Source organism: Scylla paramamosain, chromosome 21 (assembly GCF_035594125.1).
Source record: "Scylla paramamosain isolate STU-SP2022 chromosome 21, ASM3559412v1, whole genome shotgun sequence".
NCBI classification, from domain to species: Eukaryota; Metazoa; Arthropoda; class Malacostraca; order Decapoda; family Portunidae; genus Scylla; species Scylla paramamosain.
In genome coordinates, this window is record NC_087171.1 from 6,045,767 (window position 1) to 6,073,365 (window position 27,599).

Genomic DNA, 27,599 nt, shown 5'->3' on the forward strand with positions numbered 1-27,599 from the left:
CTTGATTAAGAAGTGTGTATTCTAATTCTTTGTAAATATTGCAAAATGAGGTATTTTAATATATTTTGTGCGTAAATGTTTTAACTCTTGAACTATTTCAATCATTCTTCCCTTTACTGACTATAAAGAATCGAATATATCAGTTTTGTAATATAATGAAGATAAGAATTGCAAAGCGCTTCTGAAAACACTCCCGCCACAACATTATTAGGACTAAATATAGGACTGAAATTCCAGGTTCCAGTATTCGTATTTTTAGAAGTAAGATAATTGAATTAAAATGTTTATTTATGACAGAGAAATCAATAGCAGTAACTAAATTAATATTAAGTACAACAATTTACCATCCGAAAATACCATAGAGAATTTGAATTCCTTGATGAAGATTGTGCTGGCAAAGAGGCAAGGATATTGCACAACATGTGGCAACAGGGTTTTAATTCGGTGAAAGTATCGTTCATCCTTACGTGCAACACTTGTGTGTGTGTGTGTGTGTGTGTGTGTGTGTGTGTGTGTGTGAAGATACCAGGGGCAAATATAAAGTTAATAATCTCGGTTACCTGCAGACCACCTGAACAAACTCACAAACATGACATTGAAATGTTTTATGTTTTGTGACAAACTATGCAAAATGGTGTGCCATTTATTCTGGAAGAAGTTATTTTTCCCGTAGAATAGCAGACCCTCTCTGGCGTTGGCGTGGAATAGGTCACATAGAATGCCAGCATTTATTGCAGATAACTTTTTTAGCCCAGTTAGTATCAGAGCCAACACATGATAATAATATACAAATGTTGTAATAGCCAGGATCATGTCATTAATAATGTTGCAAATGGCAAAAACATCTGGATTCATGCGATCATAAACCAGTATATGCGAATTCTGATTTAAAGTCGAATCAGGAATCTTATAAAGCTACGAATAAAATCATCGTCTGTGTGTGTGTGTGTGTGTGTGTGTGTGTGTATAAGACTGACTCCGCCGATCTTTTATTCCCCTCTCCTCCCTGCCTGTTGTAATTAGTGGCGCCAGCCCTGAGCCGCCAGTCCACCACCGAAATTCGAAGTGTTCACACACACACACACACACACACACATCGTTCTTGAGTTTTGTGGTGCATACGGTGCAGCATTCCGCTCTGTCCACAGTGCCATCACTCACCAGTAACCCCTCGTATCCACCCAACTACCTCTCAGTCTCCTCCAATGTTTCGATCTCGTAATATTCCGTAAGTAATGAAGTCATAGTTACACATTATGCATTTTTGGTAGTGTTCCTTGCAAAAAAAAAAAAAAAAAAAAAAAACATATCTTTTAAGGCAAGCAGCTTGGGATTGCAGGTAATGTGCACCATTGGATCAAGAACTGGCGTAGCAACACATAACAAATTATCGTTATCAATGGATCTGCCCCGGATAGGGCTCTGTCTCCGAACTGGTTATAATATAACATTCATAGATGACGCCGATCTTTATTAAACTTCACTATTTCATTGCATGCGTCATAGACCATGAGAAAATCGCTTGTGGAGGCTTTTTTTTTCATTATCCTTTATAATACTTATACATTTATAGATCCTTAGATACTTTAACAAGTAATGAAAAACGAGGTGCAATATCGAGAGAGAGAGAGAGAGAGAGAGAGAGAGAGAGAGAGAGAGAGAGAGAGAGAGAGAGAGAGAGAGAGAGAGAGTGTGTGTATCTTTGCCAAAGGTATATGGCGTATTGTACTTAAGTGGACCACATTAAGTACATTAAGTTGATATTTTAGTCGCATTATTGGAAAAAGTAAGTAGTGTGATGCTCTATGAGCGTTTGGGGACGTATTGATGTTGATTCGCCGAGAAAAATATATACGTATGCATAAAAGAAAAACGAACCCTTATAGATATGTTGCGTCCTGTAATAATAGAGTTTAAAAAACATAATAATATAAGAAAATAAGGGAAGTTGCAAGAATTAAGCCATCAGGCCAATACGTGACAGTCTCTTTATAAAACATACCTACCTATTTAATCACTATTCGTTTATGTTAATTGAAATAGTTGTATTCTATTGATGGATATACTTTTCCAGGTTTATAATGAGTGGAGGTGGGGACGGATTGGAGTCTGCGTCCCTTGTGCGTCACGGCAGCACCGCTGGACGCAGCTACATGTCTGAAACAGGCGTGCAGCGTGAGGGTGCTTCGGGGCGTGGCGGCAGTGGGTCCGGTGCAGCTGCTGGAGTGGCTGGCGCTGGTCGAGATAATGTAGAGGCGAGTGACGAGCTTGATTATGTAGAGAGCGACGCCCCGCTCCTCTCACAGTTCCACGAAGATGCCATTCAGCAGGTGAGGCGCCAGAGTTCGTCTTTCCATCATCAGAACTGGAAAGAGACTAAACAGTAGATGTCTCGCAAAGCTAATATGAATGTATATCATGCTTACCTTAATTTAGTTTAGTGTCTTGTCAAATACGATATGTTTTAGAGTGCACACAGAACAACTATGAAAAATTTGTCGGTTCAAAAACCAAAATGCGATGATTCAGAACCTGCTTCTCTCTCTCTCTCTCTCTCTCTCTCTCTCTCTCTCTCTCTCTCTCTCTCTCTCTCTCTCTCTCTCTCTCTCTCTCTCTCTCTCTCTCTCTGTGTGTGTGTGTGTGTGTGTGTGTGTGTGTGTGTGTGTGTGTGTGTGTGTGTGTGTGTGTATTATAAACAATAAGGGTGACTGTTATATACGATAGACACTGTAGTTGTAATTATGTTCTTATGATACATTTTACGTATGTTTGTATGTATCTATGTAAATATGTATGCATGTATGTATCTATGATGTATACATATAAAAAAAGATGCAAAATTCTTTGAGTCTTGATACCAATAAATTTATTAAGTTGAAATTAAAGTGGTTATGATTCCTCCTTTGTTTCCCAGTAATGCAGTAATGTTGTACTGATGAATGAGATGAGTGTGCACTTACTGAGTTGTGTGTTTATAAGAAACCCTTCGCCCCTCAGGCTGGCACAGGGGCCTTCCAGCGGCTGCTTCTGTTGATCGTGGGTTTGGGTCTGGCTGCTGACACTATTGAACTCTTTGTGGTGGCGTACGTCATCCCTTCAGCTGAGGTGGAATTGTGTATGTCTGGCACCGAAAAGGGATGGCTGGGTAAGTACTCTTACTAAACATCTAATCTACTCATGATGTTTCATAAGATATTATAATATCACTCATATTGTTTCTTTTGGTGTTTGGTGATGTGAATTAGAAATTCTAATGTAAAAACTTGTATTTGTAGCTGTAGTGCATTCTTGAAAGTATTTGTTAGGCCAAACCTCAAGGATTAAGACACTTTCAGGTGGGATCCTATAAACTTTATCTCGAAATATGAATCCGTTATATTATAAAAATTGAAAATTCTGGAGCATTTTTATATGAAGGAATGAAATTCTGTTATGATCATTAGCCTTTGAAAGTCCCCTGCTGAATAAAACCTCACACAACATTATTCAAGAGCCTCTCTACCACTGGCCAATTTCTGTCAAACTCTGCCCGCAAACTTTTTAAATAAATTTTTGTAATACTTACGTGGCTACGCTCTAGAGTACCTGCTACCTTTTGGAATTGCCAGTCAGTCTTTTGTTCTGTTTGTTAGCTGCTCTAGCCACAATTCCTTTCCGTCACCAGTTTAGCTTATTTATTATTACCACCCTACTCTGGTACTGGAGACAGTCTGGTTGTGCACTCAGGGCTGGGCTGGAAGAATACTGCTACGATGTCTTCCATGTATCGTAGAAGGCAACAGCAAGAGGCAAGGTGGAGGGATTGAGAACAATTTACTCCGAGTTTCTATTCAAGACTACTTTTCTTTAGAGGAGATTACAGCCTGATATGTTGACAGATATTAATTTCGTTATATTTCGTTTTTCTATCCATACGAATTCGTTCAAATTCTTGAAGTTATTTGTATGATTTAGGAGTGTTGTTATGATAGACAGGAGTGATGGCGGTAGTACTAGTAGAAGTAGTAGATACAGTATGCTATTACTACTACTTACTGCTACTACTACTACTACTACTACTACTACTACTACTACTACTACTGCTACTACTACTAATACTACTACTACTACTGCTGCTGCTGCTGCTGCTGCTGCTGCTGCTGACGCTGCTGTTGCTACTATTACTACTACTACTACTGCTACTACTAGTCGTAGTAGTAGTGATGGCGTTCGTAAGAAAAAAAAATATATATATATAAGGTGGAGGTCCCACAACAGTGTCGCTTAATGTGGACACCTGCCAGGATCCAACCTGCAGGAAAAGACTGAGTTGCCCTCTCTCATGTTCTCCACTACTACAGGACGTCACCTATTTATGAAGACTCGTTTTTCCTTAATCAACCCTTTTTTCTCGAGTTTTTTTTTTTCGGGTTTTGTATTATTTGCATTTCCATTTTATGATCAAATTTTCATATTTTCATTCATGATGCCGTCTACCTATAACTATTTTCTCTTTACTAAATGACAAATATCCAAACAAAATTATGTATTTGTGCGCGGATGGAGGATGGAGGAAGGGGCGACCGTTGTTTGTACTCAAAGGGAGAAAAAGGAAAAAAAAAAAGACCGACCGGTTTCACAAACGTGGCATGCAGGTTGCTTCCAAAGACTCTACCACTGATCCACCAAGGCCCTCAAACGTTGAGCAAGCAAGTTATATTTTACCGCAACTGTCGAACAGTATCTGCTTGACTGCCTCCAAGTCAGCGAAATTTTCATATATATGACTACACGATACTGCATTTTTATTTTTATTATTGACACATCCTTTCCATTTATTGTCATAATTTATCATTATCATGGTACTTTACTTTTACATTCGGTTTCAGGAAAAATTTTACTTTATACAATATTATGATAAAGGAGTTTACTACTACTAATACTGCTATCACTACTATTACTACTACTACTACTACTATTACTACTACTACTACTACTACTACTACTACTACTACTGTGAGCCGAAAGTGCTAACCCTAATTACAGAACAGAAATAAAGATTTTTTTTTCCCTTTCTTCTAACGTACATGTGATAACAATCTCAATTTGCCCGGCAGATGAAGGGATGATGAGTGGGAGGGTTACCGTATGGTGTATCAGGAACATCTTTAAAATGGCACGTCATTACCAGCGGTTAGTCAAACAACAACAGCAACAACAACAACAACAACAACTGCTACTACTACTGCTATTACTACTACTACTATTACCTACCTACCTGTAGTAGTAGTAGTAGTAGTTAGTAGTAGTAGTAGTAGTAGTAGTAGTAGTAGTAGTAGTAGTAGCAGTAGTAGTAGTAGTAGCGACAGTTGTTGTTATTGTTGTTGTTGCTGTTTTTACTAACCGCTGGTAGTGACGTGCCATTTTAAAGATTTCCCTGATACACCATAAGGTAACCCTCCCACTCATCATCCCTTCATCTGCCGGGCAAATTGAGATTGTTATCACATGTACGTTAGAAGAAAGAGAGAAAAAAAAATATTTCTGTTCTGTAATTAGGGTTAGCACTTTCGGCTCACAGCTAAGAGGAACTGGGCTCAAACCTTTTGCCATGAGGAAGCAAATGGGCTTTAGTGTCTCCTTCACGTTGTATGCCCTGCAAAGTCACCCTGAGATGACATGCAGGCAGTGCAGTGCGGTGTCTGATGTAACCGTTTAACATCTCATCCTTTACCATTGAGAAGATGATGATGACTCGTATTCATATTAATTCGTGAGTCTAGCCATTATGGCTATCATAAACAGTAATGCGCTAAAGCTGAATACAGTAACGTAAAGGGGAAGACTATTTGGCTGCACTGCATCTCATCACCTTGGTGCTCATCTAAAAAGAAAATTATAAATAAATAAACAGATTAATGGATAATACTAAAATAACGATTATAAATAAGATAAAATAATAGATAGATAAATGAGTAAATATTAAAAAGATCCGTAAAAATAAGGACGAGTATATTTAGTGACTAAACGTCAGAGTTGTCTCATTTCATTAAGATGAATGTTCTTTATTTTCAGCGGCCATTACTTTCATTGGAATGATGATAGGAGCCATGATCTGGGGCAGCCTGAGTGACAGTGTGGGCAGACGGCGGGCTCTGCTATCAGCTTTATTTGTCAATGCCTTATTTGGCATCATGACAGCTTTCATGCCTACTTATGGAAACTTCATGACCACAAGACTTTGCTCTGGGATAGGGTAAGTATGGATGAAATTTTGCTGTTTGGGTAAAATGAGGAATAAGTTATGTTCACAATATTAAGGGAGATTATCTGGCAGGCAAGACTCTTGGCACAGGAATTATCTCCTTAGTTTCAATATGAGATGATTTGGGACATTTATTGTCTTCAAGGTGTGACTGAAGAAAATTATGTCGTTACTCCACTTTGCAAGACAAGTGTTGCATAGATGACGGCTGTCTGTTCGCAGTATTATAGTGACAGCTTTTGTAATGCTGTAGCAGGACGCGGAAACACAAGATGAGGGAACCTGTAACTGTAACAAGATGAGGGAACCTGGCCTTGTCCTCTCTGCCTGTCAGATATGGGTTTGATCTCCCGGTCACGTCTACCTCTCTTGTTTATAATCAGTTAATTTTTCACTGTTTCATAAAGGAGGACGTAGTTCTTCGTTCAGTCGCGACACTTTATGGATGTAAAAGTAAACTTGAAGGACTTTTGAAATTTCAAACAAGGTTCATAAGGCAACAAGAAACACACATCGTCAGACGCCTTACGAGTCGTCGATGCGCCTCTCTCTCTCTCTCTCTCTCTCTCTCTCTCTCTCTCTCTCTCTCTCTCTCTCTCTCTCTCTCTCAAGAGAAGGACTGAGAATGGTTCCCTTTCCAGTGTATATTGAAATTCATATCAGTATGATTTTAAAACATTTGTTTATTTACTTATTTTATTTATTTATTTATTATTATTTTTTTTTTTTAGTTGTGGTTGGTGTGAATATCTTGTATCCAGACAAGTAACGTTTTTTTTTTTTTCTTAAAATAAATTAAAGACTATTTTAATTTTATTCCGGGCACATCATGATGTCCATAATCTTGGAAGGGACAGCTCATAGATATTAGAAGGCAGGAGTGTGTGTGTGTGTGTGTGTGTGTGTGTGTGTGTGTGTGTGTGTGTGTTTTGGGGAAAGCGAAATTGTAAAATTAGAATGGGAAGAACTTTAGCAGATGGTAGAATCAAAATAGGTTTTATCGTGATTGGTTATTTTCGGTGGAGGGCATTCAGTGACAAATTTACCATAAGCTTAAAACTGAAAAATCTAGGTAGTTGCAGTGCTCATAATAGTGTTGTACTCAGGCCACTTGTGACAAATTGTGCCTTTGCCATCTTGTGTCTGAAATCTCAGGATCCTCGAGGGAGTTCAGAAAGACTTGCACCAACCAAATTAGTGCTCCTTTACGGTCTGCCCTGTAGTCTGGGCACTGCATCCCACAATTTTAACGAGACAAATTATCAATATTTTTTGCAAATTCGTGTGTTATCATTTTAGCATGGGTAAATTAATGTTTATATTACTCTTACGAGAAGAATGTAATATTTTTGTATCACACATAAGTGACTAGATTAGCCGGTCAGCAACGTCGTGACGTCACGTTCCTAGCTTATAAGAAGCCGCCATGTTGGTGAATTTTTAAACCAATATCCTCGGACGAGTCAGTGCTCAGACCTTAATCTCTCGCTACCACCACGATGGTCGTCACAAAGACTCCACCACGCAATCCTTAAGGTTGACCCAACCCGCCCACTTAAGCATGTTCAGATAAGTATTTATCTTGAGTATTTATCAATAAATTAGTTTGTCAGAAATGTAGCGTGCGAGGAAACAAATCCAACGATGAGACTAGCTGTCACTATCCTTCGCTGGTCAGAAGGCGGTCTGCTGCCGACCGTTTCCCATTAGCGAAGAGCTTCCTTTTTGGCAAAATCATCGGTCTGTTTGATTTGAAACATTTGCCGGCAAGTTACTGCTTTCATCGGTGACACGTTGAGGGGAAAAATGAAGTTTTGTTAACGTCCAGACCTGCATCTGGTCCGTAGTTTCATAGGGTGGCGCCACGAGTGTTTGTAATATCACTTATTAAAAAAAAAGAATAAATAAATAAATAAATAAGAATATTAAAAAAAATCCAGACTGCGAATCCATGCATGATCTTGAAGCTGATATAAATGTTTCCCTACTTTTCGTTTACTTAATCCAGCAATTACCATATAAATATTCGTTTCCTCGAGTGAGGACTTCGATTATTGAATATTGACTTGCAGGTGTTTTTTCTTGATACATGTTCTGTTTCTCTTTATTTTGCAGAATTGGTGGTGGAATTCCCATTGTGTTTGCTTACTATTGTGAATTCGTAACACAAGCAGAGCGAGGACGCCAGCTCTCCTGGCTATTGGTGTTCTGGGCAATAGGAGGAGTATTCACAGCACTCATGGCGTGGATTATTATACCCAGAACAGGTAAATGGTTTGTGATAATGAAGTGAAATCAAGCTGAATGGAAAGTATAATGGGAGAAGTAGATGTATTTTAACGCATCTTGTGGAAGTATGGATGTAATAAAAGGGCTTCACAGGAGAGAGTATGAGGATCTTTGAAGCATCACATGAAAGGTAGGATAGCAGGTATGGAAGATGATTACTACATGAGAGCACTATAGCAGTACAGAATCAACATCGACATAGACAGCATGGACCTGGAATGAAAGTCAAGTGTCTATGATCCAAGTAGTATAGATTAGTTGTTTAAATGATGCTTGTGGCGTCATTAAGATGAATGGTGAAAAAAGTAAGGTTTTGGGTGTCTGATAAGGTGAGAAATGTATTGCTAAGTGGTTGGTTAGCCCAGCATCATGTTTAGGTATGTGGTCAGTGAAATGACAAGAAATATGTATTATGTACTAAGGTGAGAAGGTACTTTTAAAATATTTGTAAGAAGGGATATACATAATGAATTGAAATGGAAACACTGCACAATGGTCTGTGGACTTTTCTCTCATAGCTGTTCATTTAAGGATGATCCAGTTAAGTAATGATTAATTAGGGATGGATTTTTAGAAATTAGTGTGTGTGTGTGTGTGTGTGTGTGTGTGTCATATTTTATTGGATCTGAGCCACTTTCTTTTTCTATCTGTATTTAACCAATCTTTCAGTTTTGCACACTCTTTGCTGATGTTGCCTTTTCATATAGTTTATTTCAAACTTATGTATGTCTGTGGAGAATATATTTTTCTTTACTATTTATTTATTAATTAATTCATTTATTCATTTATTTATTTATTCTATTTTTTTTATTAATTAATTTATTTTATTTTTTTAACACCCTCTTGGGCATTTAGATTTTCTTCCTTCTCTTAACATTAGTTTATCATTCTGGAATCCCTTGCCTGCTTCTGTATTTCCACCTTCCTATGACTTGAATTCTTTCAAAGAGGGAGGTTTCAATACACTTATTCCATAATTTTCATCTACTGCTTCTGACTCTGTTTGAGGACCAGCACCTCAGTGTTTTTTTTTTTTTTTTTTTTTTTTTTTTTTTTTTTTTCTCTCTCTCTCTCCTTGGCCAGCCAGTGCCCCACATAAAAGAAAATATCTGTTTCTTCCATTCCATGTAACATTTTGTAAATTGCCATAAAATCTTTCTTTTCTTAGCTCCAGTGGTGGCAAGTCTGCTTCTCATAACCATTCTTCTTAAATTTATTATTTTAACTGCTATTATCTTGGTTGCCATTCTTTGTATCCACTTCACTTTTTTCACTTTTTGTATGGGGACAACACAATTACTACATATTATATTTTAGTATGATTTTATATAACATTTATCCATGCAGTGAAATTTGATTTTAATATTTCCCAGGATCATTCATGTTTATGAATATCTTCTATATATGTTTTTATTTATTTATTATGATTTTTTTTTAGATCATAGAATATCTTGTATCCCAAGTCTCCTCTTCATTTGCCTCTATTATTTCATTTTGTAGAATTTTACAATCATAATGATTTTTTTCCCTTAATTTTGCACCATATACAAATGGACTATAAAACTTTTTACTCCTTCAGGCATATAATTGATATAAAGCAATAAAAGCATTGATGTCAAAATCAATCTTTATGGTTCTCCACTTTCTGCCTTCTTTCATTCTGATTTCCACTTTTACCACTTTTTTATTTTTTCGTCCTTTCTAGTTGCTTTCCATTCTGGTTTTAATCCTTTTATTGAGTCTACATTTTCTAACTTCTAAAGTACCCCATTATGGAGAACCTTATCAAATACATTTCAAATGCACCTAGTTCAACTACCCATCTTTCTCCTGTGTTCTGTGAGCAATATAGTAATTTGAGTAGAATTTATGAAGTTAGTTTAATATGATCTTTTTTTTTTTTTTTTTCCAAAAATTCATATTGTTTAGCTTGTCATTCCTCAACTTTATAACATCTTGTACATTATTTCCTTATTACTTTTCACAGACTTTACATACTGTGCAAGTATGGAGTATGCTTCACATGTCAGGGGGTGTTCCACTCATACTGCTCTTCTAGACAGGGTGGAATCAAAAGCTTTTCGTCTCATCAACTCCTCTCCTCTAACTGACTGTCTTCAGGCTCTCTCTCACCGCCGCAATGTTGCATATCTAGCTGTCTTCTACCGCTATTTTCATGCTAACTGCTCTTCTGATCTTGCTAACTGCATTCCTCCCATCCTTCCACAGCCTCGCTGCACAAGACTTTCTTCTTTCTCTCACCCCTATTCTGTCCACCTCTCTAACGCAAGAGTTAACCAGTATTCTCAATCATTCATCCCTTTCTCTGGTAAACTCTGGAACTCCCTGCCTGCTTCTGTATTTCCACCTTCCTATGACTTGAATTCCTTCAAGAGGGAGGTTTCAAGACACTTATTCATCAATTTTTGACCACTGCTTTGACCCTTTTATGGGACTGGCATTTCAGTGGGCATATTTTTTTATTGGATTTTTGTTGCCCTTGGCCAGTGTCCTCCCTACATAAAAAAAAAAAAAGTCATTTACAATGACCTATAATTTAGTAGTTATTGTTTCTTTCTATTCCTGTAGACTGACACTATATCCACCCTATTCCATCATTCTGCCACTCTTCTAGTTTTCTTGAGCACTCAGTTATTTTATATACAGTACTGGTTTTATCACTTGCTGCCTGCACTCCTGTAAAATGCATTCTGACACTCTTGTTGCTTTCCACTGCATTGATTTTTGCAACTGTTCATAAAATTTCCTGTTTATTTCTTAATTTTTTTTTTGTTCTTTTGTCTCCTTGTGATTCATTTTAATTATTTTAACTTTATTTTATTTATATTTATTTATTTATAATGTTTTATACCTGCTGGAAATTCTTAAATGTTTCAACCATCTTCATATATTTCATTGCCATCCTTAAATCTTTCTGCTTTGTTTGATCTTCCAATTGGTAACTATAAAACAGTTTGGACCATGTTTTTTTTAATATCTTTTCTCTTTCTCTTTCATCATTTCATTGTCCTTGCTTGTATACTTGTATTTCTAGAAAATTGCAGTAATTCATCCACCTTATTTAAAGAACTCCAGTAGGAGTTTCCTGAGATCTTTGATATTTGCATTTTTACAGTTTCTCATACTCCTTTTCTATGACTAATTGATCTTGGCATCCATTTCTGCCTCCATTTCTATAATTACATAGTCACCCTTCCCGTACGGCATACTTATCTTGTCTCCATAGCTAAGTCTGTTAGGATAGGTTAGTAGTACAAGATTCAGTCATGTTGGTTTGTGGTTTCATCCATATCTTGTTTTCAGTCACTATTTTTTGAGTCATGTTGTCCATTCTTTTCTTCAGTAGCCTCTCTCCTTAAGCATTTATCTACTTCTGATGTTTCCCATTTTATTTCCTTGTAGTGAAAGTCTCAAACTAACAAGACTTGCTACTTGAGATTGTTTTACTTTGGCACTTCACGTTATCTTCTAGTTTTTCATATTCTTTCCCAAATATTTGTTCTGGGTGGTTTACGAGTATAGATTATTATATATAGTTTGAATTTCTCCATTGTCATCTTCATATTGTGCACTCTATATTTTTGCTTTTCTCTCTCTATTCTATTTTTTTTCTTTTTTTTTTATCTTCACTTCTAGTTTTGTCATCACCATTATTTTATCATCCCTGTCCTTTCTCTATGTATTGTAATAACTATTTATTATTATTTCATTTCCTCCAGTTTGGTTTCTACCAGAAATACTACTGTAGTAGATAAGGAATTTATCATGGACTATTAGCTAAATGTTTCTTTTGAAGTATATAAAAAAGAAAAAATAATTTCATCACTTACTCTATTTCTGAAATATAGTAAACCCTCAGTATGGTAGTTACTGGAAGAAAGGCCAGGTTTTTATAACTAAGAGTTTACTACATGTATTTATCAATTGAAATTGCAGGATCTCTTGATGCAGTAATTTAGTAATATGTATTTAGCCATTGCACATCTAGGTGTTGGATGCACTGAAGGATACACAAAAGATTAAGACTCTTTATTGTCAACCACCCATGTGTGCCACCACCATCCATGTTCTCCATGCTCAGTAACTGTGCTTGTGTTTACACATCACTGAGATTTTAGTGACATTCTGTTGCCTTAGTTAACTTCCATCATTAAATACAAGGCTTGCAATAAGCTTAAAGTGTTTATTATATCTGATATGATCTATGTTCATGTTCTTCATGTTGAGGATTTGCTGAGCATATTTGCAAAAGTAAAATTATATATACTTGGACTGAATGTTGATGCCTGAAAATATAGAAAGTTTTTTGTTTTGGTTAGAATTAACTTTTTCTTCATGTTCGTTCATGATATACACAATTTGAATACATTATTTATAAACTTTTCCAGGAATCACCGTGGTGTTGGATGAGGAACTTCACTTTAGCTCGTGGCGCATCTTTCTTGTGGTGTGCTCATTACCTTCTTTTGCTGCAGTCATTGGCCTCTACCACATGCCTGAATCTCCCCGATTCTTACTGGAGAAAGGTCGAGAAGTTGAAGCCATGATGGTATACAAGGTCTGTATCCTTAGTTTAAAGAATTAGAATTAAGTGTGTGTGTGTGTGTGTGTGTGTGTGTGTGTGTGTGTTGGTCTAGTTGTACAGGATCCAAGCAAAGCTCATTTTGTCCTGTCTCCCTATTTATATTTGTCCAATTTCTTTAAAAATGTGTACACTGTCCACCATACCACATCTTCACACAAGTCATTCCAGATATTGATATCTATAGTTTGATGTGGGAAGCTGTGTTTCTTGATGTCACCAGAACACATATCCTTCTTGATCTTATTTATGTGTCCTCATCTACATCTTTTTCCTTCCACTATTTGTGGCACCAAATCTTGTCATGCAGTTTACTGGTTTGTACATTGTTATCATGTTTCCTCATTCTCTTTTCTCTAGTAGTGTTGTGTTATCATGTTTCCTCTTTCTCTTCTTTTTAGTAGTGTTGCTCTTCTTTATTGCTTCTACTTCCACTTTATAATTCCATGAAGGCCTTTTTTTGCTTTTTCCAATTTTCAATACATGGCATTTTTTTTACATTAAATTCTAATTTCCTTCTTTGGCTCCTTGCATGAATCCTATTATTATCCCATTGTAACTTTCCAATCCTCTTGGCTCTATTATTCTTAAAATAACTTTGCATCATTAACAAAAAAGTTTATACAACTACTCAAACCTACTGTCATATTGTTTATGTATATATGAAACATTGTTCTAGTTGAGTTTAAGTTGTTTTTAGTAGTGGTCTAGGGTGCCCAGGAGTGCAAGGAAACACTGTTGTAGAAAGCTGGCATATGTTAATAATAATAACTGGTGGTACAAAAGAATGCTCAGCTGCACATCTGACCTCCAAGGCTGGGTGACGGCAGCTAACTCTGTGAGGGGCAAGGTGCCTGGAAGATGCTGTGAGGGAGGCAGCATACAAAGCTGACTATTAATACATGTATAAGATAATGGGCACCAACACAGACCCCTGCAGTACTCCATTTGTTACTTGACCTCAACTTGAACTAGTCTCTCTAATTGTTGTTCTCATTTTTTTTACTTTGCAGATAGTGTGTGTGTGTGTATGTTTGTGTGTGTGTGTGTGTGTGTGTGTTTTGATTTCTTGAGATTTTTAATGAATTTGTATCTTTCAGAAAATTTTCAAGTGGAATAATGCACATAACCCAGGAGCAGAATACCAGATAACTGAGTTAGAGCTTCCTTCTGGAACACAGCGGCCTCTGAGACGCAGCAATTCACCCCAGGGAACTGCCAAGAACTTTGGTGCTGACATTACACATGGTCTGGAAAATGTGAGTTGCAGAAATTGTATAGATAGCTTATATGCAATGATGCTTACTTTTATTGGGTTGGAAGTCTCATTAGTTATTTGTTTTTGTTAAATATAAAATTTTTTAAAACTGAAAAATTTCAACCTTTGCTTTCAGTGTGTGTTACTACAGGAGGCACATCCATATTATCATTTGCTTTTGTAGATTTGGGAAGGAATAAGGCAGAGGGGCTGGACAGGATGAGGAATTTCTTTTGTCAAATGAAGTCTATACTCTCATCATGAAAAATCTCTCGTCTCTGTATTTTTTGTGTATTTATCTTATGCTATTAATTAATTGTTTGTGTGGCAAGATTTTATATGTGTATTGTCACAGTTTGCATTTCATCAATTGTCAGTCTAATGAGTAATGAGGGTTTTTTTTTCCAATAAACTAGCAAAACAAAATTAAAAGTTTATAAGACTAAAATGAAATCAGTCTGGATATTGTGGGATATTACTATTTGTTGCAATGTTTCCAAAGAATACAGCAAAAAATTCTCCAAGAGGGTGGTGATAGTGATAGCAGCTGTGGTGGTAGCTGGTTTCCTCCAGAAATGAGGACTGAGGTCCCCTATTATATAATATGACATTTTTGTATTGTCTCATTTTTCTGTATTATTCTAAGGGTGGATTGAAGACCTGCTTGCCTTTGTCTGTGTCTGATTTTCTATTCTCCAATTGGTGAAAGGGATTTACATATACAACATTGGAGGCAACATAGAAAATCTAGCAAGCATTAAGAACAATTATGGAACTCACAAATCCTAGCACTGAATAATGATACAAGCAGAAGCACATTATAACAGCCAATATTATTGACTGATATGAACACTTATTTTTAAGATATTGATATACACTAAAACACTTAGTGAACACAATAGCAAAATTCTTAGGTGTTAGTGGCTGATGTGGACTCGAGTGCTGGGCACTTCTGCTAATTCTGCAAGTCTGCAATAGCAGAAGTTTCATTTCATTTGCTGATTAGGATTTGCAGTATTACTTCTGCTAACCTCCACTAACATGTGGAGGAGCCAGTGGGGTTTCCAGCATGCCCATCCCTGCTAAAGGCTAGTTTACATGAGGCAAGTAGAGATTCAAGTCAAGTGTGTAAGTAACTTGCTATAAGTTACTTGCTCTGTGTAAACATCTACTTGCCAAACACATTTTGTCAAGTCAAGTAAGAGACATCTTGCCGGGCAAACTCCCAGGCAAGGCAAGCTTGCAGTACTGTTTTAAGGCAAGTTGCCTCCCAATTGCCAATGACTTCGCCCATGCGAACATGTACTGGCTCGTCATCTCTCCCAAGTCAGTTGTATGACAGGCTCTCTGGTGGTTAGTCAGTCATTTTGTAGTGGACCATACACGATTGCACATCTGCTGCCCCAACTGGAAGAGTGAGAAAAACTGGCGGATACAACTTAGAACGCCTAACTTCATAGAAGCTGTTTTAGTTAGTGATGATATGTGAAGTTTCCAGTTTAGATTATAAGTAAAGGACAGACCAAGGATGTTCAGTGTAGAAGAGGGGAACAGCTGAGTTCCATTGAAGAAGAGGGGATAGTTGTCTGGAAGGTTGTGTCGAGTTGAGAGACGGAGGAATTGAGTTTTTGAGGCATTGAACAATACTAAGTTTGCTCTGCCCCAATCAGAAATTTTAGAGAGATCAGAAGTCAGGCGTTCTGTGGCTTCCCTGTGTGAACTGTTACTTCCTGAAGGGTTGGATGTCTACAAAATGACCAGAGACATATTGGTACGATTATATACAACAGTGGTGTGGAATCCACATCATATAATGCAGAATGAGAAAAGTATAAAGAGCAGCTGTAAGATTAGTACCAAATCTTAAAAGTTTGAGCTATGTGAAAAACTTAAGTTTTGATTACTTAAGATTGACTTGAGGAGAGACCAAAAAGCTATGATTATGATGTAAAAATATGTTAACTAAAAAGAAATAAAGATGTTGAAGACTATCATCAAGGAAACCCTATGCTAAGAGGAAACTGTTCAAATTTCAGCAAGAGAAGTGGAGATAAGGATGTGCAGAAGTGCAGTTTTTCAAATAGAACATTATGAGCTAGATGTATCTCCCTGATGCCTTGCACTCAGCATCCCCAAAGGGGATGGCCACAGCAGAAGGCACTCTACCTCTCCTTATCCAAACATTCTTTTCTTACTTGTTCAGGCACTTGGCATCTATTAACATCATCCTTCACACATGTACACCTTTATCCTATCCCTCCACCTTCCAAGTTGCTTTCTTGTTGTATTAGCACCTTCAACATTGCTCACATAGTTTCTCTAAAAATTCTTTGCTCTTCACCCTCTCAACATGACCGTATCATCATCTTGTGTTCCTTTTCACCTATTCCACTACACAATTTACACACACCACTTGCACCAGCACTCACACATGTCTCATACACATTCATTGAACTCACCCTCCCATCTTGTCATGCCACATGCTCCTCTTGGATAACTAATTCTCACAGTACACACTCTTGATTTATGTGCCTTATTCCAAAGATGTTGAAATACAGAAGAGAGGTTATAGTCTTTGGATTTTCATGGGTTTATTGTGTATAGTGTGCACAGTATGCTTGATGGCAGTAACATTTTCCGATGATCTGTTATGGTTAAGTGACTTGCTTTTTTCAGTCAATGGGGCTTTTTCTCCAGTTGTTCATGCCACCATACTTCAAGACCACAATCCTGCTCCTCTTTGTGTGGCTTGCTTCATCTTTTGGGTGAGTTGATTCTCCAATTTTTTGTGAACTGGGAACAATTCTTGCTCTTGCAGATTAAACCAAATATATTTTACCAGTTTATTTTTTATTTTTTTTTTTTTCTTCATGTAGGAAGGGCACTGGTCAAGGGCAAGAAAACTGCAGTAAAAAAAGGCCCACTGAGGTGATGATCCCCAAACAGAGTTGAAAGTGGTAGTCAAAAATTACAGGTCTTGAAACCTCCTTCTTGAAAGAGTTAAAGTCATAGGAAGGTGAAAATACAGAAGCAGGCAGGGAGTTCCAGAGTTTACCAGAGAAAGGGATGAATGATTCAGAATAATGGTTATCCCTTGCATTAGAGAGGTAGACAGAAAAGGGGTGAGAGAAAGAAGAAAATCTTGTGCAGCCGCAGCAATAGGATGGTAGTTTGAGGTATTGGAATGGTCACCCTTTTTAGGAACAGGCTGAATGCTCTGGTGTGTATTATATTATTGTAAATTTGTCACATATGGAAAATTGTGCATCCTTTAACTCAAATTCTTCACTGAATTTAATATGTTCTTGTTCTTGACATGCTTGTCCATTTTTCACAACCTTTGTTTGTGATTTCATTCATGGAAAGTTAAACACATACACACACACACTTGATTAATTTGCAGTATTTAGTTTATAGATAATGATATGGAGTGATTGAAATTTCAGCACTGTTTTAATCACTCAAAGAAGTGAGTTACCAAACATTACTGATTTTTCTTGTGTGTGTATTTGTATTTGTGTAGATTGAAAAACTAATTTTGATGTAATAGTTTTAAGTAAACTTCATTATGCAAAGGCTCAGTTGCACAGCATACTCAGGCTTCCCTGCATCAAAGTGGTTTATTTCTGCTGCACCAAAACATATGTGTTTCTTTTCCTATATTAGGTGAATAAAGTCGTTAAAACAATATTTCATCAAACTTTTTTTAAGGAAATAAAAATTTTGCTCTTTGTTAATGCATTCACTGCTACTTAGGTTATTAAAACCTGATCTTTTTATGAGATTTTAATATATGATTCCCATATTACCAGGTTCTACGGTCTTTCAGTATGGTTTCCTGAATATATCAAACTTGTAACAAGTGAAGAATACAATAGAAATGCTACAGTCATCAAAAGTAAGTTTAATATCAATATGTCTTTGTAATCTTAAGGTATTTTCTAAAATTGAATAGTAAAAAGGCTATAAGATTGTGAGTGCAACTTCATAACTATGGAATCCCAACCATCCTGTGTTAGCATAATCATTCTTCTTTGTTTTGGTTTATAGGGTGTAGGGTGAAGAGAACAATCATTGCCGATAGTTGTCTATGTGGGAGTGGATGTTTTATTATTGAATGATTCATGGGAATGCATTAGAGTGCAGAAAAGGAGATAAAAACAGTAATTGGAAGAATATTATTGGTGGGGCTGTGTTGATAGGGTTGAATGGAAGCTATAAGAGAAGTAAGAAAGACTGCATAATTGATTCCAGATTGTGAAAATGGGAAAGAGTATTTTTGGAAGGACATGAGATGAGAAATGAGAACAGAAAGATTATAATACTCAGGTATGCCAAAAGTGTGTGTGTGTGTGTGTGTGTGTGTAAGAGAGAGAGAGAGAGAGAGAGAGAGAGAGAGAGAGAACTTTAGAACTGTGATGGTATAGTGAAATTATGAAAGGAGTGCACATGTAGTTTTGAGAAATGAAGAAAAGTGGTTTGATGGTTGGCATGTATGCAAAATTTGGTGATGAAAGCTTGGATGGAGAGGTGGGCTGATTTGGAGTTTCAAAATGGAATGGGGAATGGGAATGGGCTGATGTATATCTATGGTGAGAAGGGACTGTTGCTTCAAACGTTTCTCAGGATATGATGATCTTAATTCTTTAGTAGGTTTTAATTACTTCTACAAAAAATATGAAAGCTCCTGGGGTGTGGTATGGTGGCCCACAAGACTATTCTTTTTGCAAGGCTAACATGGTTAAGATTGTGAATGATGAGTGTATGAGTGTTTGGTGCTTTGTGTGGACCACTCTGGATGGGATTGCTAGCATATTACATAGATAAATAAATGAAAAATCCATAAAACTACCATTAGTCTAACATTTACTTGGTAGCATTCATGCAATGTGCATGAATGCTACCAATGCAGGTAGTGATAAATTTTATTGAAATGTATCTGTGTTTGCTTAAAGGCAAAGGCTTTATTTCAGTATAATAATGATTGATTAAGCTGTAAAATTAGAGGAGAGGTTTTTTCAATTCAGCTAATGTCATTGTAAGCTTCAACAAAAGAACTTTTCATTAATTTCTGTACATTAAGTAATCTAAATTTTGTTAGGCTCATGAATTTTCTTTTCCTTTCATAAGTATTTTTACATTAAGATGAGATCATTATTGAAATCAGTAGTTGTTAATGAAATAATCTGTTGATTTAAGTCAGATATATAAATGAGCTTGGTTCAAGTCAGACTACTTTGTTTTTAATATGAATGAAAATCAAATAACAAAATGTATTAGAAATGATGACTACATGCAGCCCAATTTTCAGAACTGTGCAGATTAATTTGACTTTTTTATTGATCAATGCCAGATCACTAATTATATTTTTCTTCACTGAACAGATACCAGATATGAAGACCATCTCATTAACAACACGCGTCTAGATAACATTCACTACTTCAACGTTGATTTTGAGAATGTCACATTCAAGAAAACTGTCCTCAACCATGTGTTGTTCCTTAATTGTACATTATACAACTGCATTTTCTCAGACATCAGGAGCAGCAAAACTTTTTTCAAGTAAGTGAAAATTTTACTAATTACAGTAATGGTTTACCAATACAATCATCTGATGTGAATTGTTGCCCACACTTCGATACAGTTTGATTCACTAATACAATGGAGTTTATATGATTCACTAAACCACCAGCTTTCTTATCATCATATAATCTAATTAGGATTTTCCAGATTATAATTTGAGAAATGCTAGATTTACACGTGTATTTTGTAGAAAAGAATTTTTGCAGAAGGGAATAATTTGAACATTATGAACAGATATTTTTAACATAATGCAAGTAAGGAATGGATATGGAAGTGCTGAGTAGTGACACAAGGAATTAAACTGACTTAATCATTACAAACAGACTGAACAAAATAAAGAATGTACCAGTACTGAATAACTGAAGTCTAGTGACCTTATGATAGTAAAGATGCAAAATAGTCTTTTTACCAGGTAACTGGGATAAATGTTTTTTGGCAGGATATCCCATATCTTAATCACCTCTCTATTGTAATAGGATATGTCTTAACATTATAGGAATAACCCTAGCTGCTCCACAAATGAGTGGTGGCCAGTGGGATTGTGGCCACCTTGTTCAGGTAAAATTGAGACCTTATGACTAGAAGTCATTCCATTTTATCTCAAGAGAGAGAGAGAGAGAGAGAGAGAGAGAGAGAGAGGGAGAGGATGGGAAGGGGGTGAAAAAAACAAGGAGTTGGGAATGGAAAGGGAAAATGGAAGATGTGGTGTTGTTTTGGTTAGAAATATAGGAAACTGCTTCTTCAAGTATGACCCAAATTGTACCTTCTGATTTCTGCAAACCCCTTCATGGTGTAGTGATTAGAGCATTTGGCTATGAATCTATAAGCCCTGCCTCAAATAAAAACTGGGGCATTTAGTGTACAGCTTATCCAACTGTTCATCCTTCCTTTGTGTTGATTGATAAATATACTTAGGGGAAAGCTGAGGAAGGTAAGCCGTGAAAACCAAGATGTCATGGCCTTGTATTCTCAAAGGCTATTGGGACAGAAATGAGTACCTAGGCCACATACAGCTTCAGCATATGGCCCAAGCTTTACCTTCTGTTTTGTGTCTTTATGTAACCAGTCAGACCTCAGGTTTCACAAGGGATGCTTTTTGTTCACATGATTTCCAACCACAATTCAAATGTTAGAAAGGGCATCTTTGTATGTATTTCACCACTTGGGATTATAACGAGACATACCAACTTGTGTGGTGTTTATGAAATAGATGTCAAATGCAGTATGGTTCACAGAAGTTGGGAAGTTTAGACTTTGCAGTTATCATTTTCAGCTTTAAATTTTACATCTTTCAAGTGTGCAGTTTTAAGTTTTAAGTTTAATATATTATATTTTCAAAAGTGCAACATCTGGTAGTATCTTTATAGAAAAATTTACTTGATACTTTTGTGATTTACTTTTTCACACAGGTATTCTATCCTACATCAAATCAATTTCACTGACACGGACATGCATTCCTACCGTTTCCCTGACTGTGAGATGGACAACATTACATTTCATGGCCTTGCTCCTGGCTGTCAGTTGGATTTTGATTACAACATTCATTACAAGGAAATTTTTCAAGAAAACCTAATTGGCCAGTTGACGATGATCCCAGGCACTCTTGCAGCATCTCTCTTCATGGATAAGCTTGGTCGAGTAAAAGTTATGAGTAAGTACATTTGAGGTATGTTTTTGAATATTCAAAGCCATGATTTAACAAATATTGCTGAAAATTTTACTCTTTATTTCAAGTTTAAGGAACTGACTTATGAGGGAAACTATGGCAGAATATTATTGCATCATGATAACATCCCAGCTCATTTATCTAGACGTTAGTTAGGTCAGGTTATGCAGATTTCATCGCGAAATGCCTCCACATCCTCTTCACAAGCTTGATCTTATTCCTTCAGATTTTTACCCAGAACTAAAAGAACATTTTAAAGTGGCATGATTTGAATCTCTGGATGATGAGAAATGTGGGGTTTTGATGTGGTACAGAAGAAATAACCCAGAATTGTACAAAAAAGGTTTTTGGGGATGGAAACATTGTCTTCACAAGTGTGTGGAGTTTGATGGAGGATGTGTAGGGAGATTATTCAACTATTTTGGTAAATAAGTGTAATTCATAATTTAAGGAAACCTTTTTAACTTAATCTAGTATGTAAAAACAGCCAGAAAAGTTATAGTGCATAACCAGTTTATCATAGTAGGATTTAACATGTTTCTACCAATGTACTAAATGTGTAAAAACAGCCAGAAAAGTGCATAACCAGTTTATCATAGTAGGATTTAACATGTTTCTACCAATGTACTAAATGTAGAAATTGTGAATGTTTTGAACCTTAAATAGCAATTATCTGTTGGGATATCCAGATGTGGCTCTCCTAAAGTAGCCAAATATTTGTTGCTTGGCTTAGAATTATTTGGCTAGATATCTAGTATCAAGTTATTTGACCAAGTCACTATTATAATTGTCAATTTAAGAATACCTGAAATGCTGCAGAAAAATGTGCAGATGTATGTTATGTGGAAATGGGATTTGCAATTGCTAAAAATTTAAAGGATTCAACATATGATGATATCTCCATCATGATTTGTCTCTAAATAATATGGCATTGTCATTATTTACAATTGCAGGCACATTTTTTGTGTCATGGAACTTAAGATTGAGGAATATGCAGAAGGAAGCATATATATTTTTTAAGAGAAGTACTATTTGTGCTTTTCTATTTCTGTTTACTTTTACATTTTTCATTTACAGGTATCTCCATGACTTTATCATCAATATCTGCATTTTTCATCTGGTTTCTCAAGAGCAAAACAGGAGTTATTGTATTTGAGGCTGTGTTCAACTTTATTTTCATATCTGGTTGGAATGGATTAGATATTGCCACAACTGAAGCTTTCCCGACGCACATAAGGTACAGTAGCATTTTACTTGTTTCTGTGTCTCTACAGAAACCAGCTGATGTGATTGTGATGAGTCATGTGTTGCCAACCTGTATGCGTGTCATTTTGTCACTGTATCCGCCATGGAAAAATTGAGTGGGAGAAATTACTATCATATTGCAACACTAGAATTCTTGCTTGTTGCTTTGACAACAATTTTTTATTATGCTTGCTTGGAGAAATGTATACTTTCATATGAGTTGCCTCCATCATTACCCTCAAATAATAGGCATGCATGTTGGTGACATGTGACTTACTCCAGTCATGTCAAATGGTGTTGATTGTATGCCAGGCAGATGTTGATGGGGATATCAACCTGGATGTCAGCTAGATAGCAGCATGCGCACACACACACACACACACACACACACACACACACACACACACACACACACACACACACACACACACACACACACACACACACACACACCTGATGCCTGGTGGTGACATGTAGTTTTCAGAGATGACAGAGTGTGTAAACATGATGTGACACTGATGCTTGCAACGGCAGCCTTCACCTCAAGATGAGAGGATTGTCAACACAAGCAAGCTGTGCCCTACCCTGCATGGGTAGTCTGCAGAACTAGTGAAGGCAGTTCATTTAAATACAAGGGCATTCAAGAGGAGAAAGTGGCAGGAACCGTGACCTATTTAATCTGCACTTGTGGCGAAGCTGTCACTGACCTTGTGGTGACCTTGGAGGGGGTGCAGAGGCCAGGGGACCACATAGAGTGGCTGGCCAACTACATGCTCAAGAACAAGGCCTAGTATTCCAATGGTACCTCATAAACACACACACTCACATGGGATACCAGGCCAGACGGACGTGTGCGCAGGGCTGCTCCAACTTCTGCCACGTCATCACTAAGTCACAGCAACCTAGTGATTGTCACTGGGTAGGAGCAATGCTAGGTGCTGTCCCATCTAAAACAGTAGTGTGTTGACTGAATTAAACAATACAGTGACTAAAATAAGAGTTAGAAAAAAGCTCTCCGAAAAGACAGCACCTGGTATTGTTTATGGCTGATGATGATAATGAAAAGAGTTTTATTGGGTTTGGCTCTGAAGAAAAATCACTTGTTGATAAAATTACATGTAGAAGAGTGTTAATGCTGGAAAATATGTTGGATGATATGAACATAAGGCTGAAGAAATTGGAATTAAAGAATAGTGCTGTGATAGTGGAGAACCAGGATTTAAAGAAGAGGTATGCTGAGCTGGAAAATAAATTTTTTGACTTGCAAGCAAAGGTGGGAGATAATGAGGAGAAAGTCAAAGCCAGTGAGGAGACAGTCAAGGTTCTGCATGAAAACAAGACTGAGCTTGGAAAGGCTCATGAATTAAAATGTGCTGAATTAAAGATTATGGAGGAACAAGTAAAAGAAGAAGCAGTGGCCAAAACTGTGTTTAAGGTCATTAAGGAGAAGGGCTTGTATGGGACACAGATGAAAGGAGAAGTGTGTAATTGCTTTTGGACTAAAGGAGAGAGTGACACCAAAGAAGCAGGAGAGGGAGAAACAGGAAAGGGAGATCTCTGAGAAATTAGTTGGAGAAATGCAAGAGGAAGTAAGTAAATGGGGTGAAGAAATTGAGGAGGTGCACAAAATTGGTAAATATGTGGAAGGAGGACACTGTCCATTAAAGATCAGATTCAGGTTGCAAGCTGCAGCAGAAGAAGTGTTGGCCAGGATGTGAAAACTGGCAAGAATAGATCAATACAAGAATGTCTGGGTGAAAAGAGACATGAATGAACAAGATAGATCTAAGATAAATGATATGCTGAATGAAGCCAAAGTAAAAAAAATGTGACCAAAATAGAGACAGAGAAGGACCTTTCTGAGGAGTCATAGACATGAAGATAAGGAAGTGGTATGTGAGGATGGCAGAGAGGGGAAGCGAGAACTAAAAGTGCCATACACATATGTGAATGGGGTGATGTCTGCACTACTAGAGTTAAATGATTATTTAGAAGAGCACAAACCAGATATTATGGGGATCAGAGACCAAATTAAATGATACATTCATGAATCTTAACATAAGTAATGGAAGATACAATATATGGAAGAGAAAAATAAAATGTAAACAAGGAGATAGAGTGATGATGTTAGTGAAGAACCTAGTGGTTGATGAGGTGACATATGGTGAAGGCAGTGCAGAGATGATGAGGGTGAGAATAAAGAGGAGAGGAGGAAGGAAGAGAGACTATGCAGTGGTATACATTCCACCAAAAACAAAACCATGGAGTACTGAGGATTATGGAAAAATGTTAATGGATACAAGTGAACATATGGAAAGCTTGATTGCAAAGAGTGACAAGATAATCCTGATGGGGGATTTCAACTGTAAGGAAGTGTGTTGGGAGAACTGTTTTAAAGAAGGAAATGAATTGTTGTGGGGAAACAGGTTGTTGAAAATAGTAATGGTTAATGTTCTAACACACTGAGTGAAAAAAAAATACCAGATTCAGAACAAATGAAAAGCCCTCAAAATTTGATTTACTGTTCACAAAAGAACCAGAAATTATTGAAGACCTCAACTACAGAACCCCGATAGGGAAGAGTAACCACATTTTACTCAAGTTTGGTATAGAAGAGTAAATGGAAGAAGGACAGTAAGTGGGCTATAGAAAAGGCAGGCAGGACTATAGTTACACAAATTTCACTGAATTGACAAAATATTTTGAGGAGATTGATTGGAGTAAATTTGATGAAGCAAAGGGAGTGGAAGAAAAGTGGAACAGTTTCCTTGAGGTATATGATGATGGAATAGATGTGTGCCAAAGACATCTGCAAAAGAATTTAGAGTAAATGACTTGTTTATTAGAAGATGTTAGGAGGTGAGAATAGAAAGAGAAAGAGCATGGAATAGATGGAGCAGAAATAAAATAAGTGACCAGTGGAAGAAATACGTGGAAGAGAGCGATGTACTAATACACACGGAAGAGAAAAGAAATTCTGAAAAGAACATCATAAACAATTGCAAAGACCAATCAAAATTATTTAACTGATATGTGAATGGGAAGTTAAAGAACAAAATTGGAATAAATAAACTACAAGTTGATAAAGTTGTATACAGAGAGGCAGGTAGGATGGCTGAAGTGATGAATAACTATTTCCAGAAGGTTTTTATAAGAGAGCGTTGTTTTCAGGAGCAGGAGCATGTAGAGATGGTTGACGCAGGGTTGAGTGAATTAGATGTTATGGTGCAGGTGGTGAAGAAGATAATGGAGGGCCAAGATGTAAGGAAAGCAACAGGCCCAGACGGAGTATCTAATTGGATTTTAAAGGAGTGTAGGTAGCAGTTGGCCAAAAAGGTCCATAGAGTCCTAATACTTTCATTAAAAGAAGGTAGGGTCCCATTGGACTGGAAAAGAGCAGATATAGTGCTGATTTTCAAGGGAGGAAATAAGGATGACACCTCAAACTACAGACCAGTGTCATTAACAAGTGTAGTGGCTGAGATATGCAAACAAATTATAAAAGAAAACGGATCAAATATTTGGAAGAAAACAGTGTGTTGCCTACAGACAATTTGGTTTTTGAAGAGGAAGATCATGTAATATATATCTGTTGAGTTTCTATTCACAAGTTATAGACATTGTGCAGGAAAGAGATAGCTGGGCAGACTGTATTGATTTGGACCTCCATAAAGCATCTGACAAAGTATCACATAGGAGGTTGTTATGGAAGCTGAAGATTTTTAGAGGATTGCAAGAAGGGCTACTACAGTGGATGGAGAACCTCTTGGAAGATAGAGAGATAAAAACAGTAATTAAGAATCAAAGGTCAGCCTGGAAGAAAGTTTTTTGTGGAGTTCCACAGGGTTTTGTATTGGTACTAGTAATGTTTGCTGTGTACATTAATGATATGCCAGAAGAAATAACCAGTTACATTAGCTTATTTGCAGATGATACAAAATTATTGAGAAAATAGAAAAAGAGGAAGATTGCATGGCACTCCAACAGGACCTAAACAAGCTCTGGGAGTGGAGCCAAAAGTGGCAGATGGAATTCAATGCAAAGAAATTCACTGCGATAGAATTTGGCAAGAGTGGCAAGAGACAGATGGGAGATTATTCATTGGTGAGGAGAGAATCAGCAAAATAACAGATAAGTTGTCACCCTACTGATAAGTTGTCACCAGAGAAGCACATAAACAAGACTACAGGTGAAACCTATAATCTACTGAGAAATATATGGACATCATTTAGACATCTGGATGAAGAAATTATAAAAAAAAAAAATTATTATGACCATGATACACCCAGGACTGGAGTATGCAGCTGTGGTATGGTCACCTAGCACCAAGAGTCTATAAGAAAATTGGAAGGGATACAAAGAGCAGCAACAAAGTTACCTCCAAGTTTGAGGGATCTACTGTACGAAGAAAGACTGTCAAATTTGGGTCTTATAACATTGGAACAGAGAAAAGAGAGAGGTGATTTGATCACACAGTACAGAGTAATGACCGGAATGGAAAACTTGGATAGGAAGAACTTGGTGACGTGGGATACAAGATTATCAAGGAGACATGGCAGAAAACTGAAAAAAAAAAAAGCTTGCAAAAGAGATGTTAAGAAAATAGCCTTCCACATAGAACTGTGCAGGTCTGGAATGATTTGGACAGAGAAATCATTGATGCAAATACAATAAATTAATTTAAGACAAAATTAGGTAAAAATAGATATGG

The 27,599-nt window shown here is 36.8% G+C and overlaps 1 protein-coding gene and 1 long non-coding RNA gene across 5 annotated transcripts in view; one reads left to right on the top strand and one right to left on the bottom strand.

Moving 5' to 3' along the window:
- LOC135110915 (synaptic vesicle glycoprotein 2C-like) overlaps nucleotides 1-27,599 on the top strand; it is a 59,112-nt gene that overhangs the window by 21,420 nt on the left and 10,093 nt on the right. For 2 of the 4 annotated variants that reach the window (XM_064023578.1, XM_064023579.1), the window contains 11 exons: nucleotides 2,075-2,330; nucleotides 2,998-3,145; nucleotides 6,055-6,235; nucleotides 8,360-8,511; nucleotides 12,943-13,112; nucleotides 14,237-14,395; nucleotides 17,071-17,159; nucleotides 18,207-18,292; nucleotides 19,779-19,956; nucleotides 21,387-21,628; nucleotides 22,721-22,880. In XM_064023578.1, coding sequence (XP_063879648.1) covers nucleotides 2,082-2,330; nucleotides 2,998-3,145; nucleotides 6,055-6,235; nucleotides 8,360-8,511; nucleotides 12,943-13,112; nucleotides 14,237-14,395; nucleotides 17,071-17,159; nucleotides 18,207-18,292; nucleotides 19,779-19,956; nucleotides 21,387-21,628; nucleotides 22,721-22,880 — 1,814 coding nt within the window. In that variant the 5' untranslated portion in view covers nucleotides 2,075-2,081. Of the gene's footprint in view, nucleotides 1-1,080; nucleotides 1,229-2,074; nucleotides 2,331-2,997; nucleotides 3,146-6,054; nucleotides 6,236-8,359; nucleotides 8,512-12,942; nucleotides 13,113-14,236; nucleotides 14,396-17,070; nucleotides 17,160-18,206; nucleotides 18,293-19,778; nucleotides 19,957-21,386; nucleotides 21,629-22,720; nucleotides 22,881-27,599 lie in introns of those variants that run through there. The other 2 variants (XR_010273488.1, XM_064023577.1) reach the window with 2 other exon arrangements.
- On the bottom strand, nucleotides 2,230-6,022 carry LOC135110917 (uncharacterized). Its single transcript, XR_010273489.1, has 3 exons — nucleotides 5,583-6,022; nucleotides 2,961-3,121; nucleotides 2,230-2,365 (listed from the first exon to the last, which is right to left on the bottom strand). It is a non-coding gene; the product is annotated as an uncharacterized LOC135110917 (long non-coding RNA).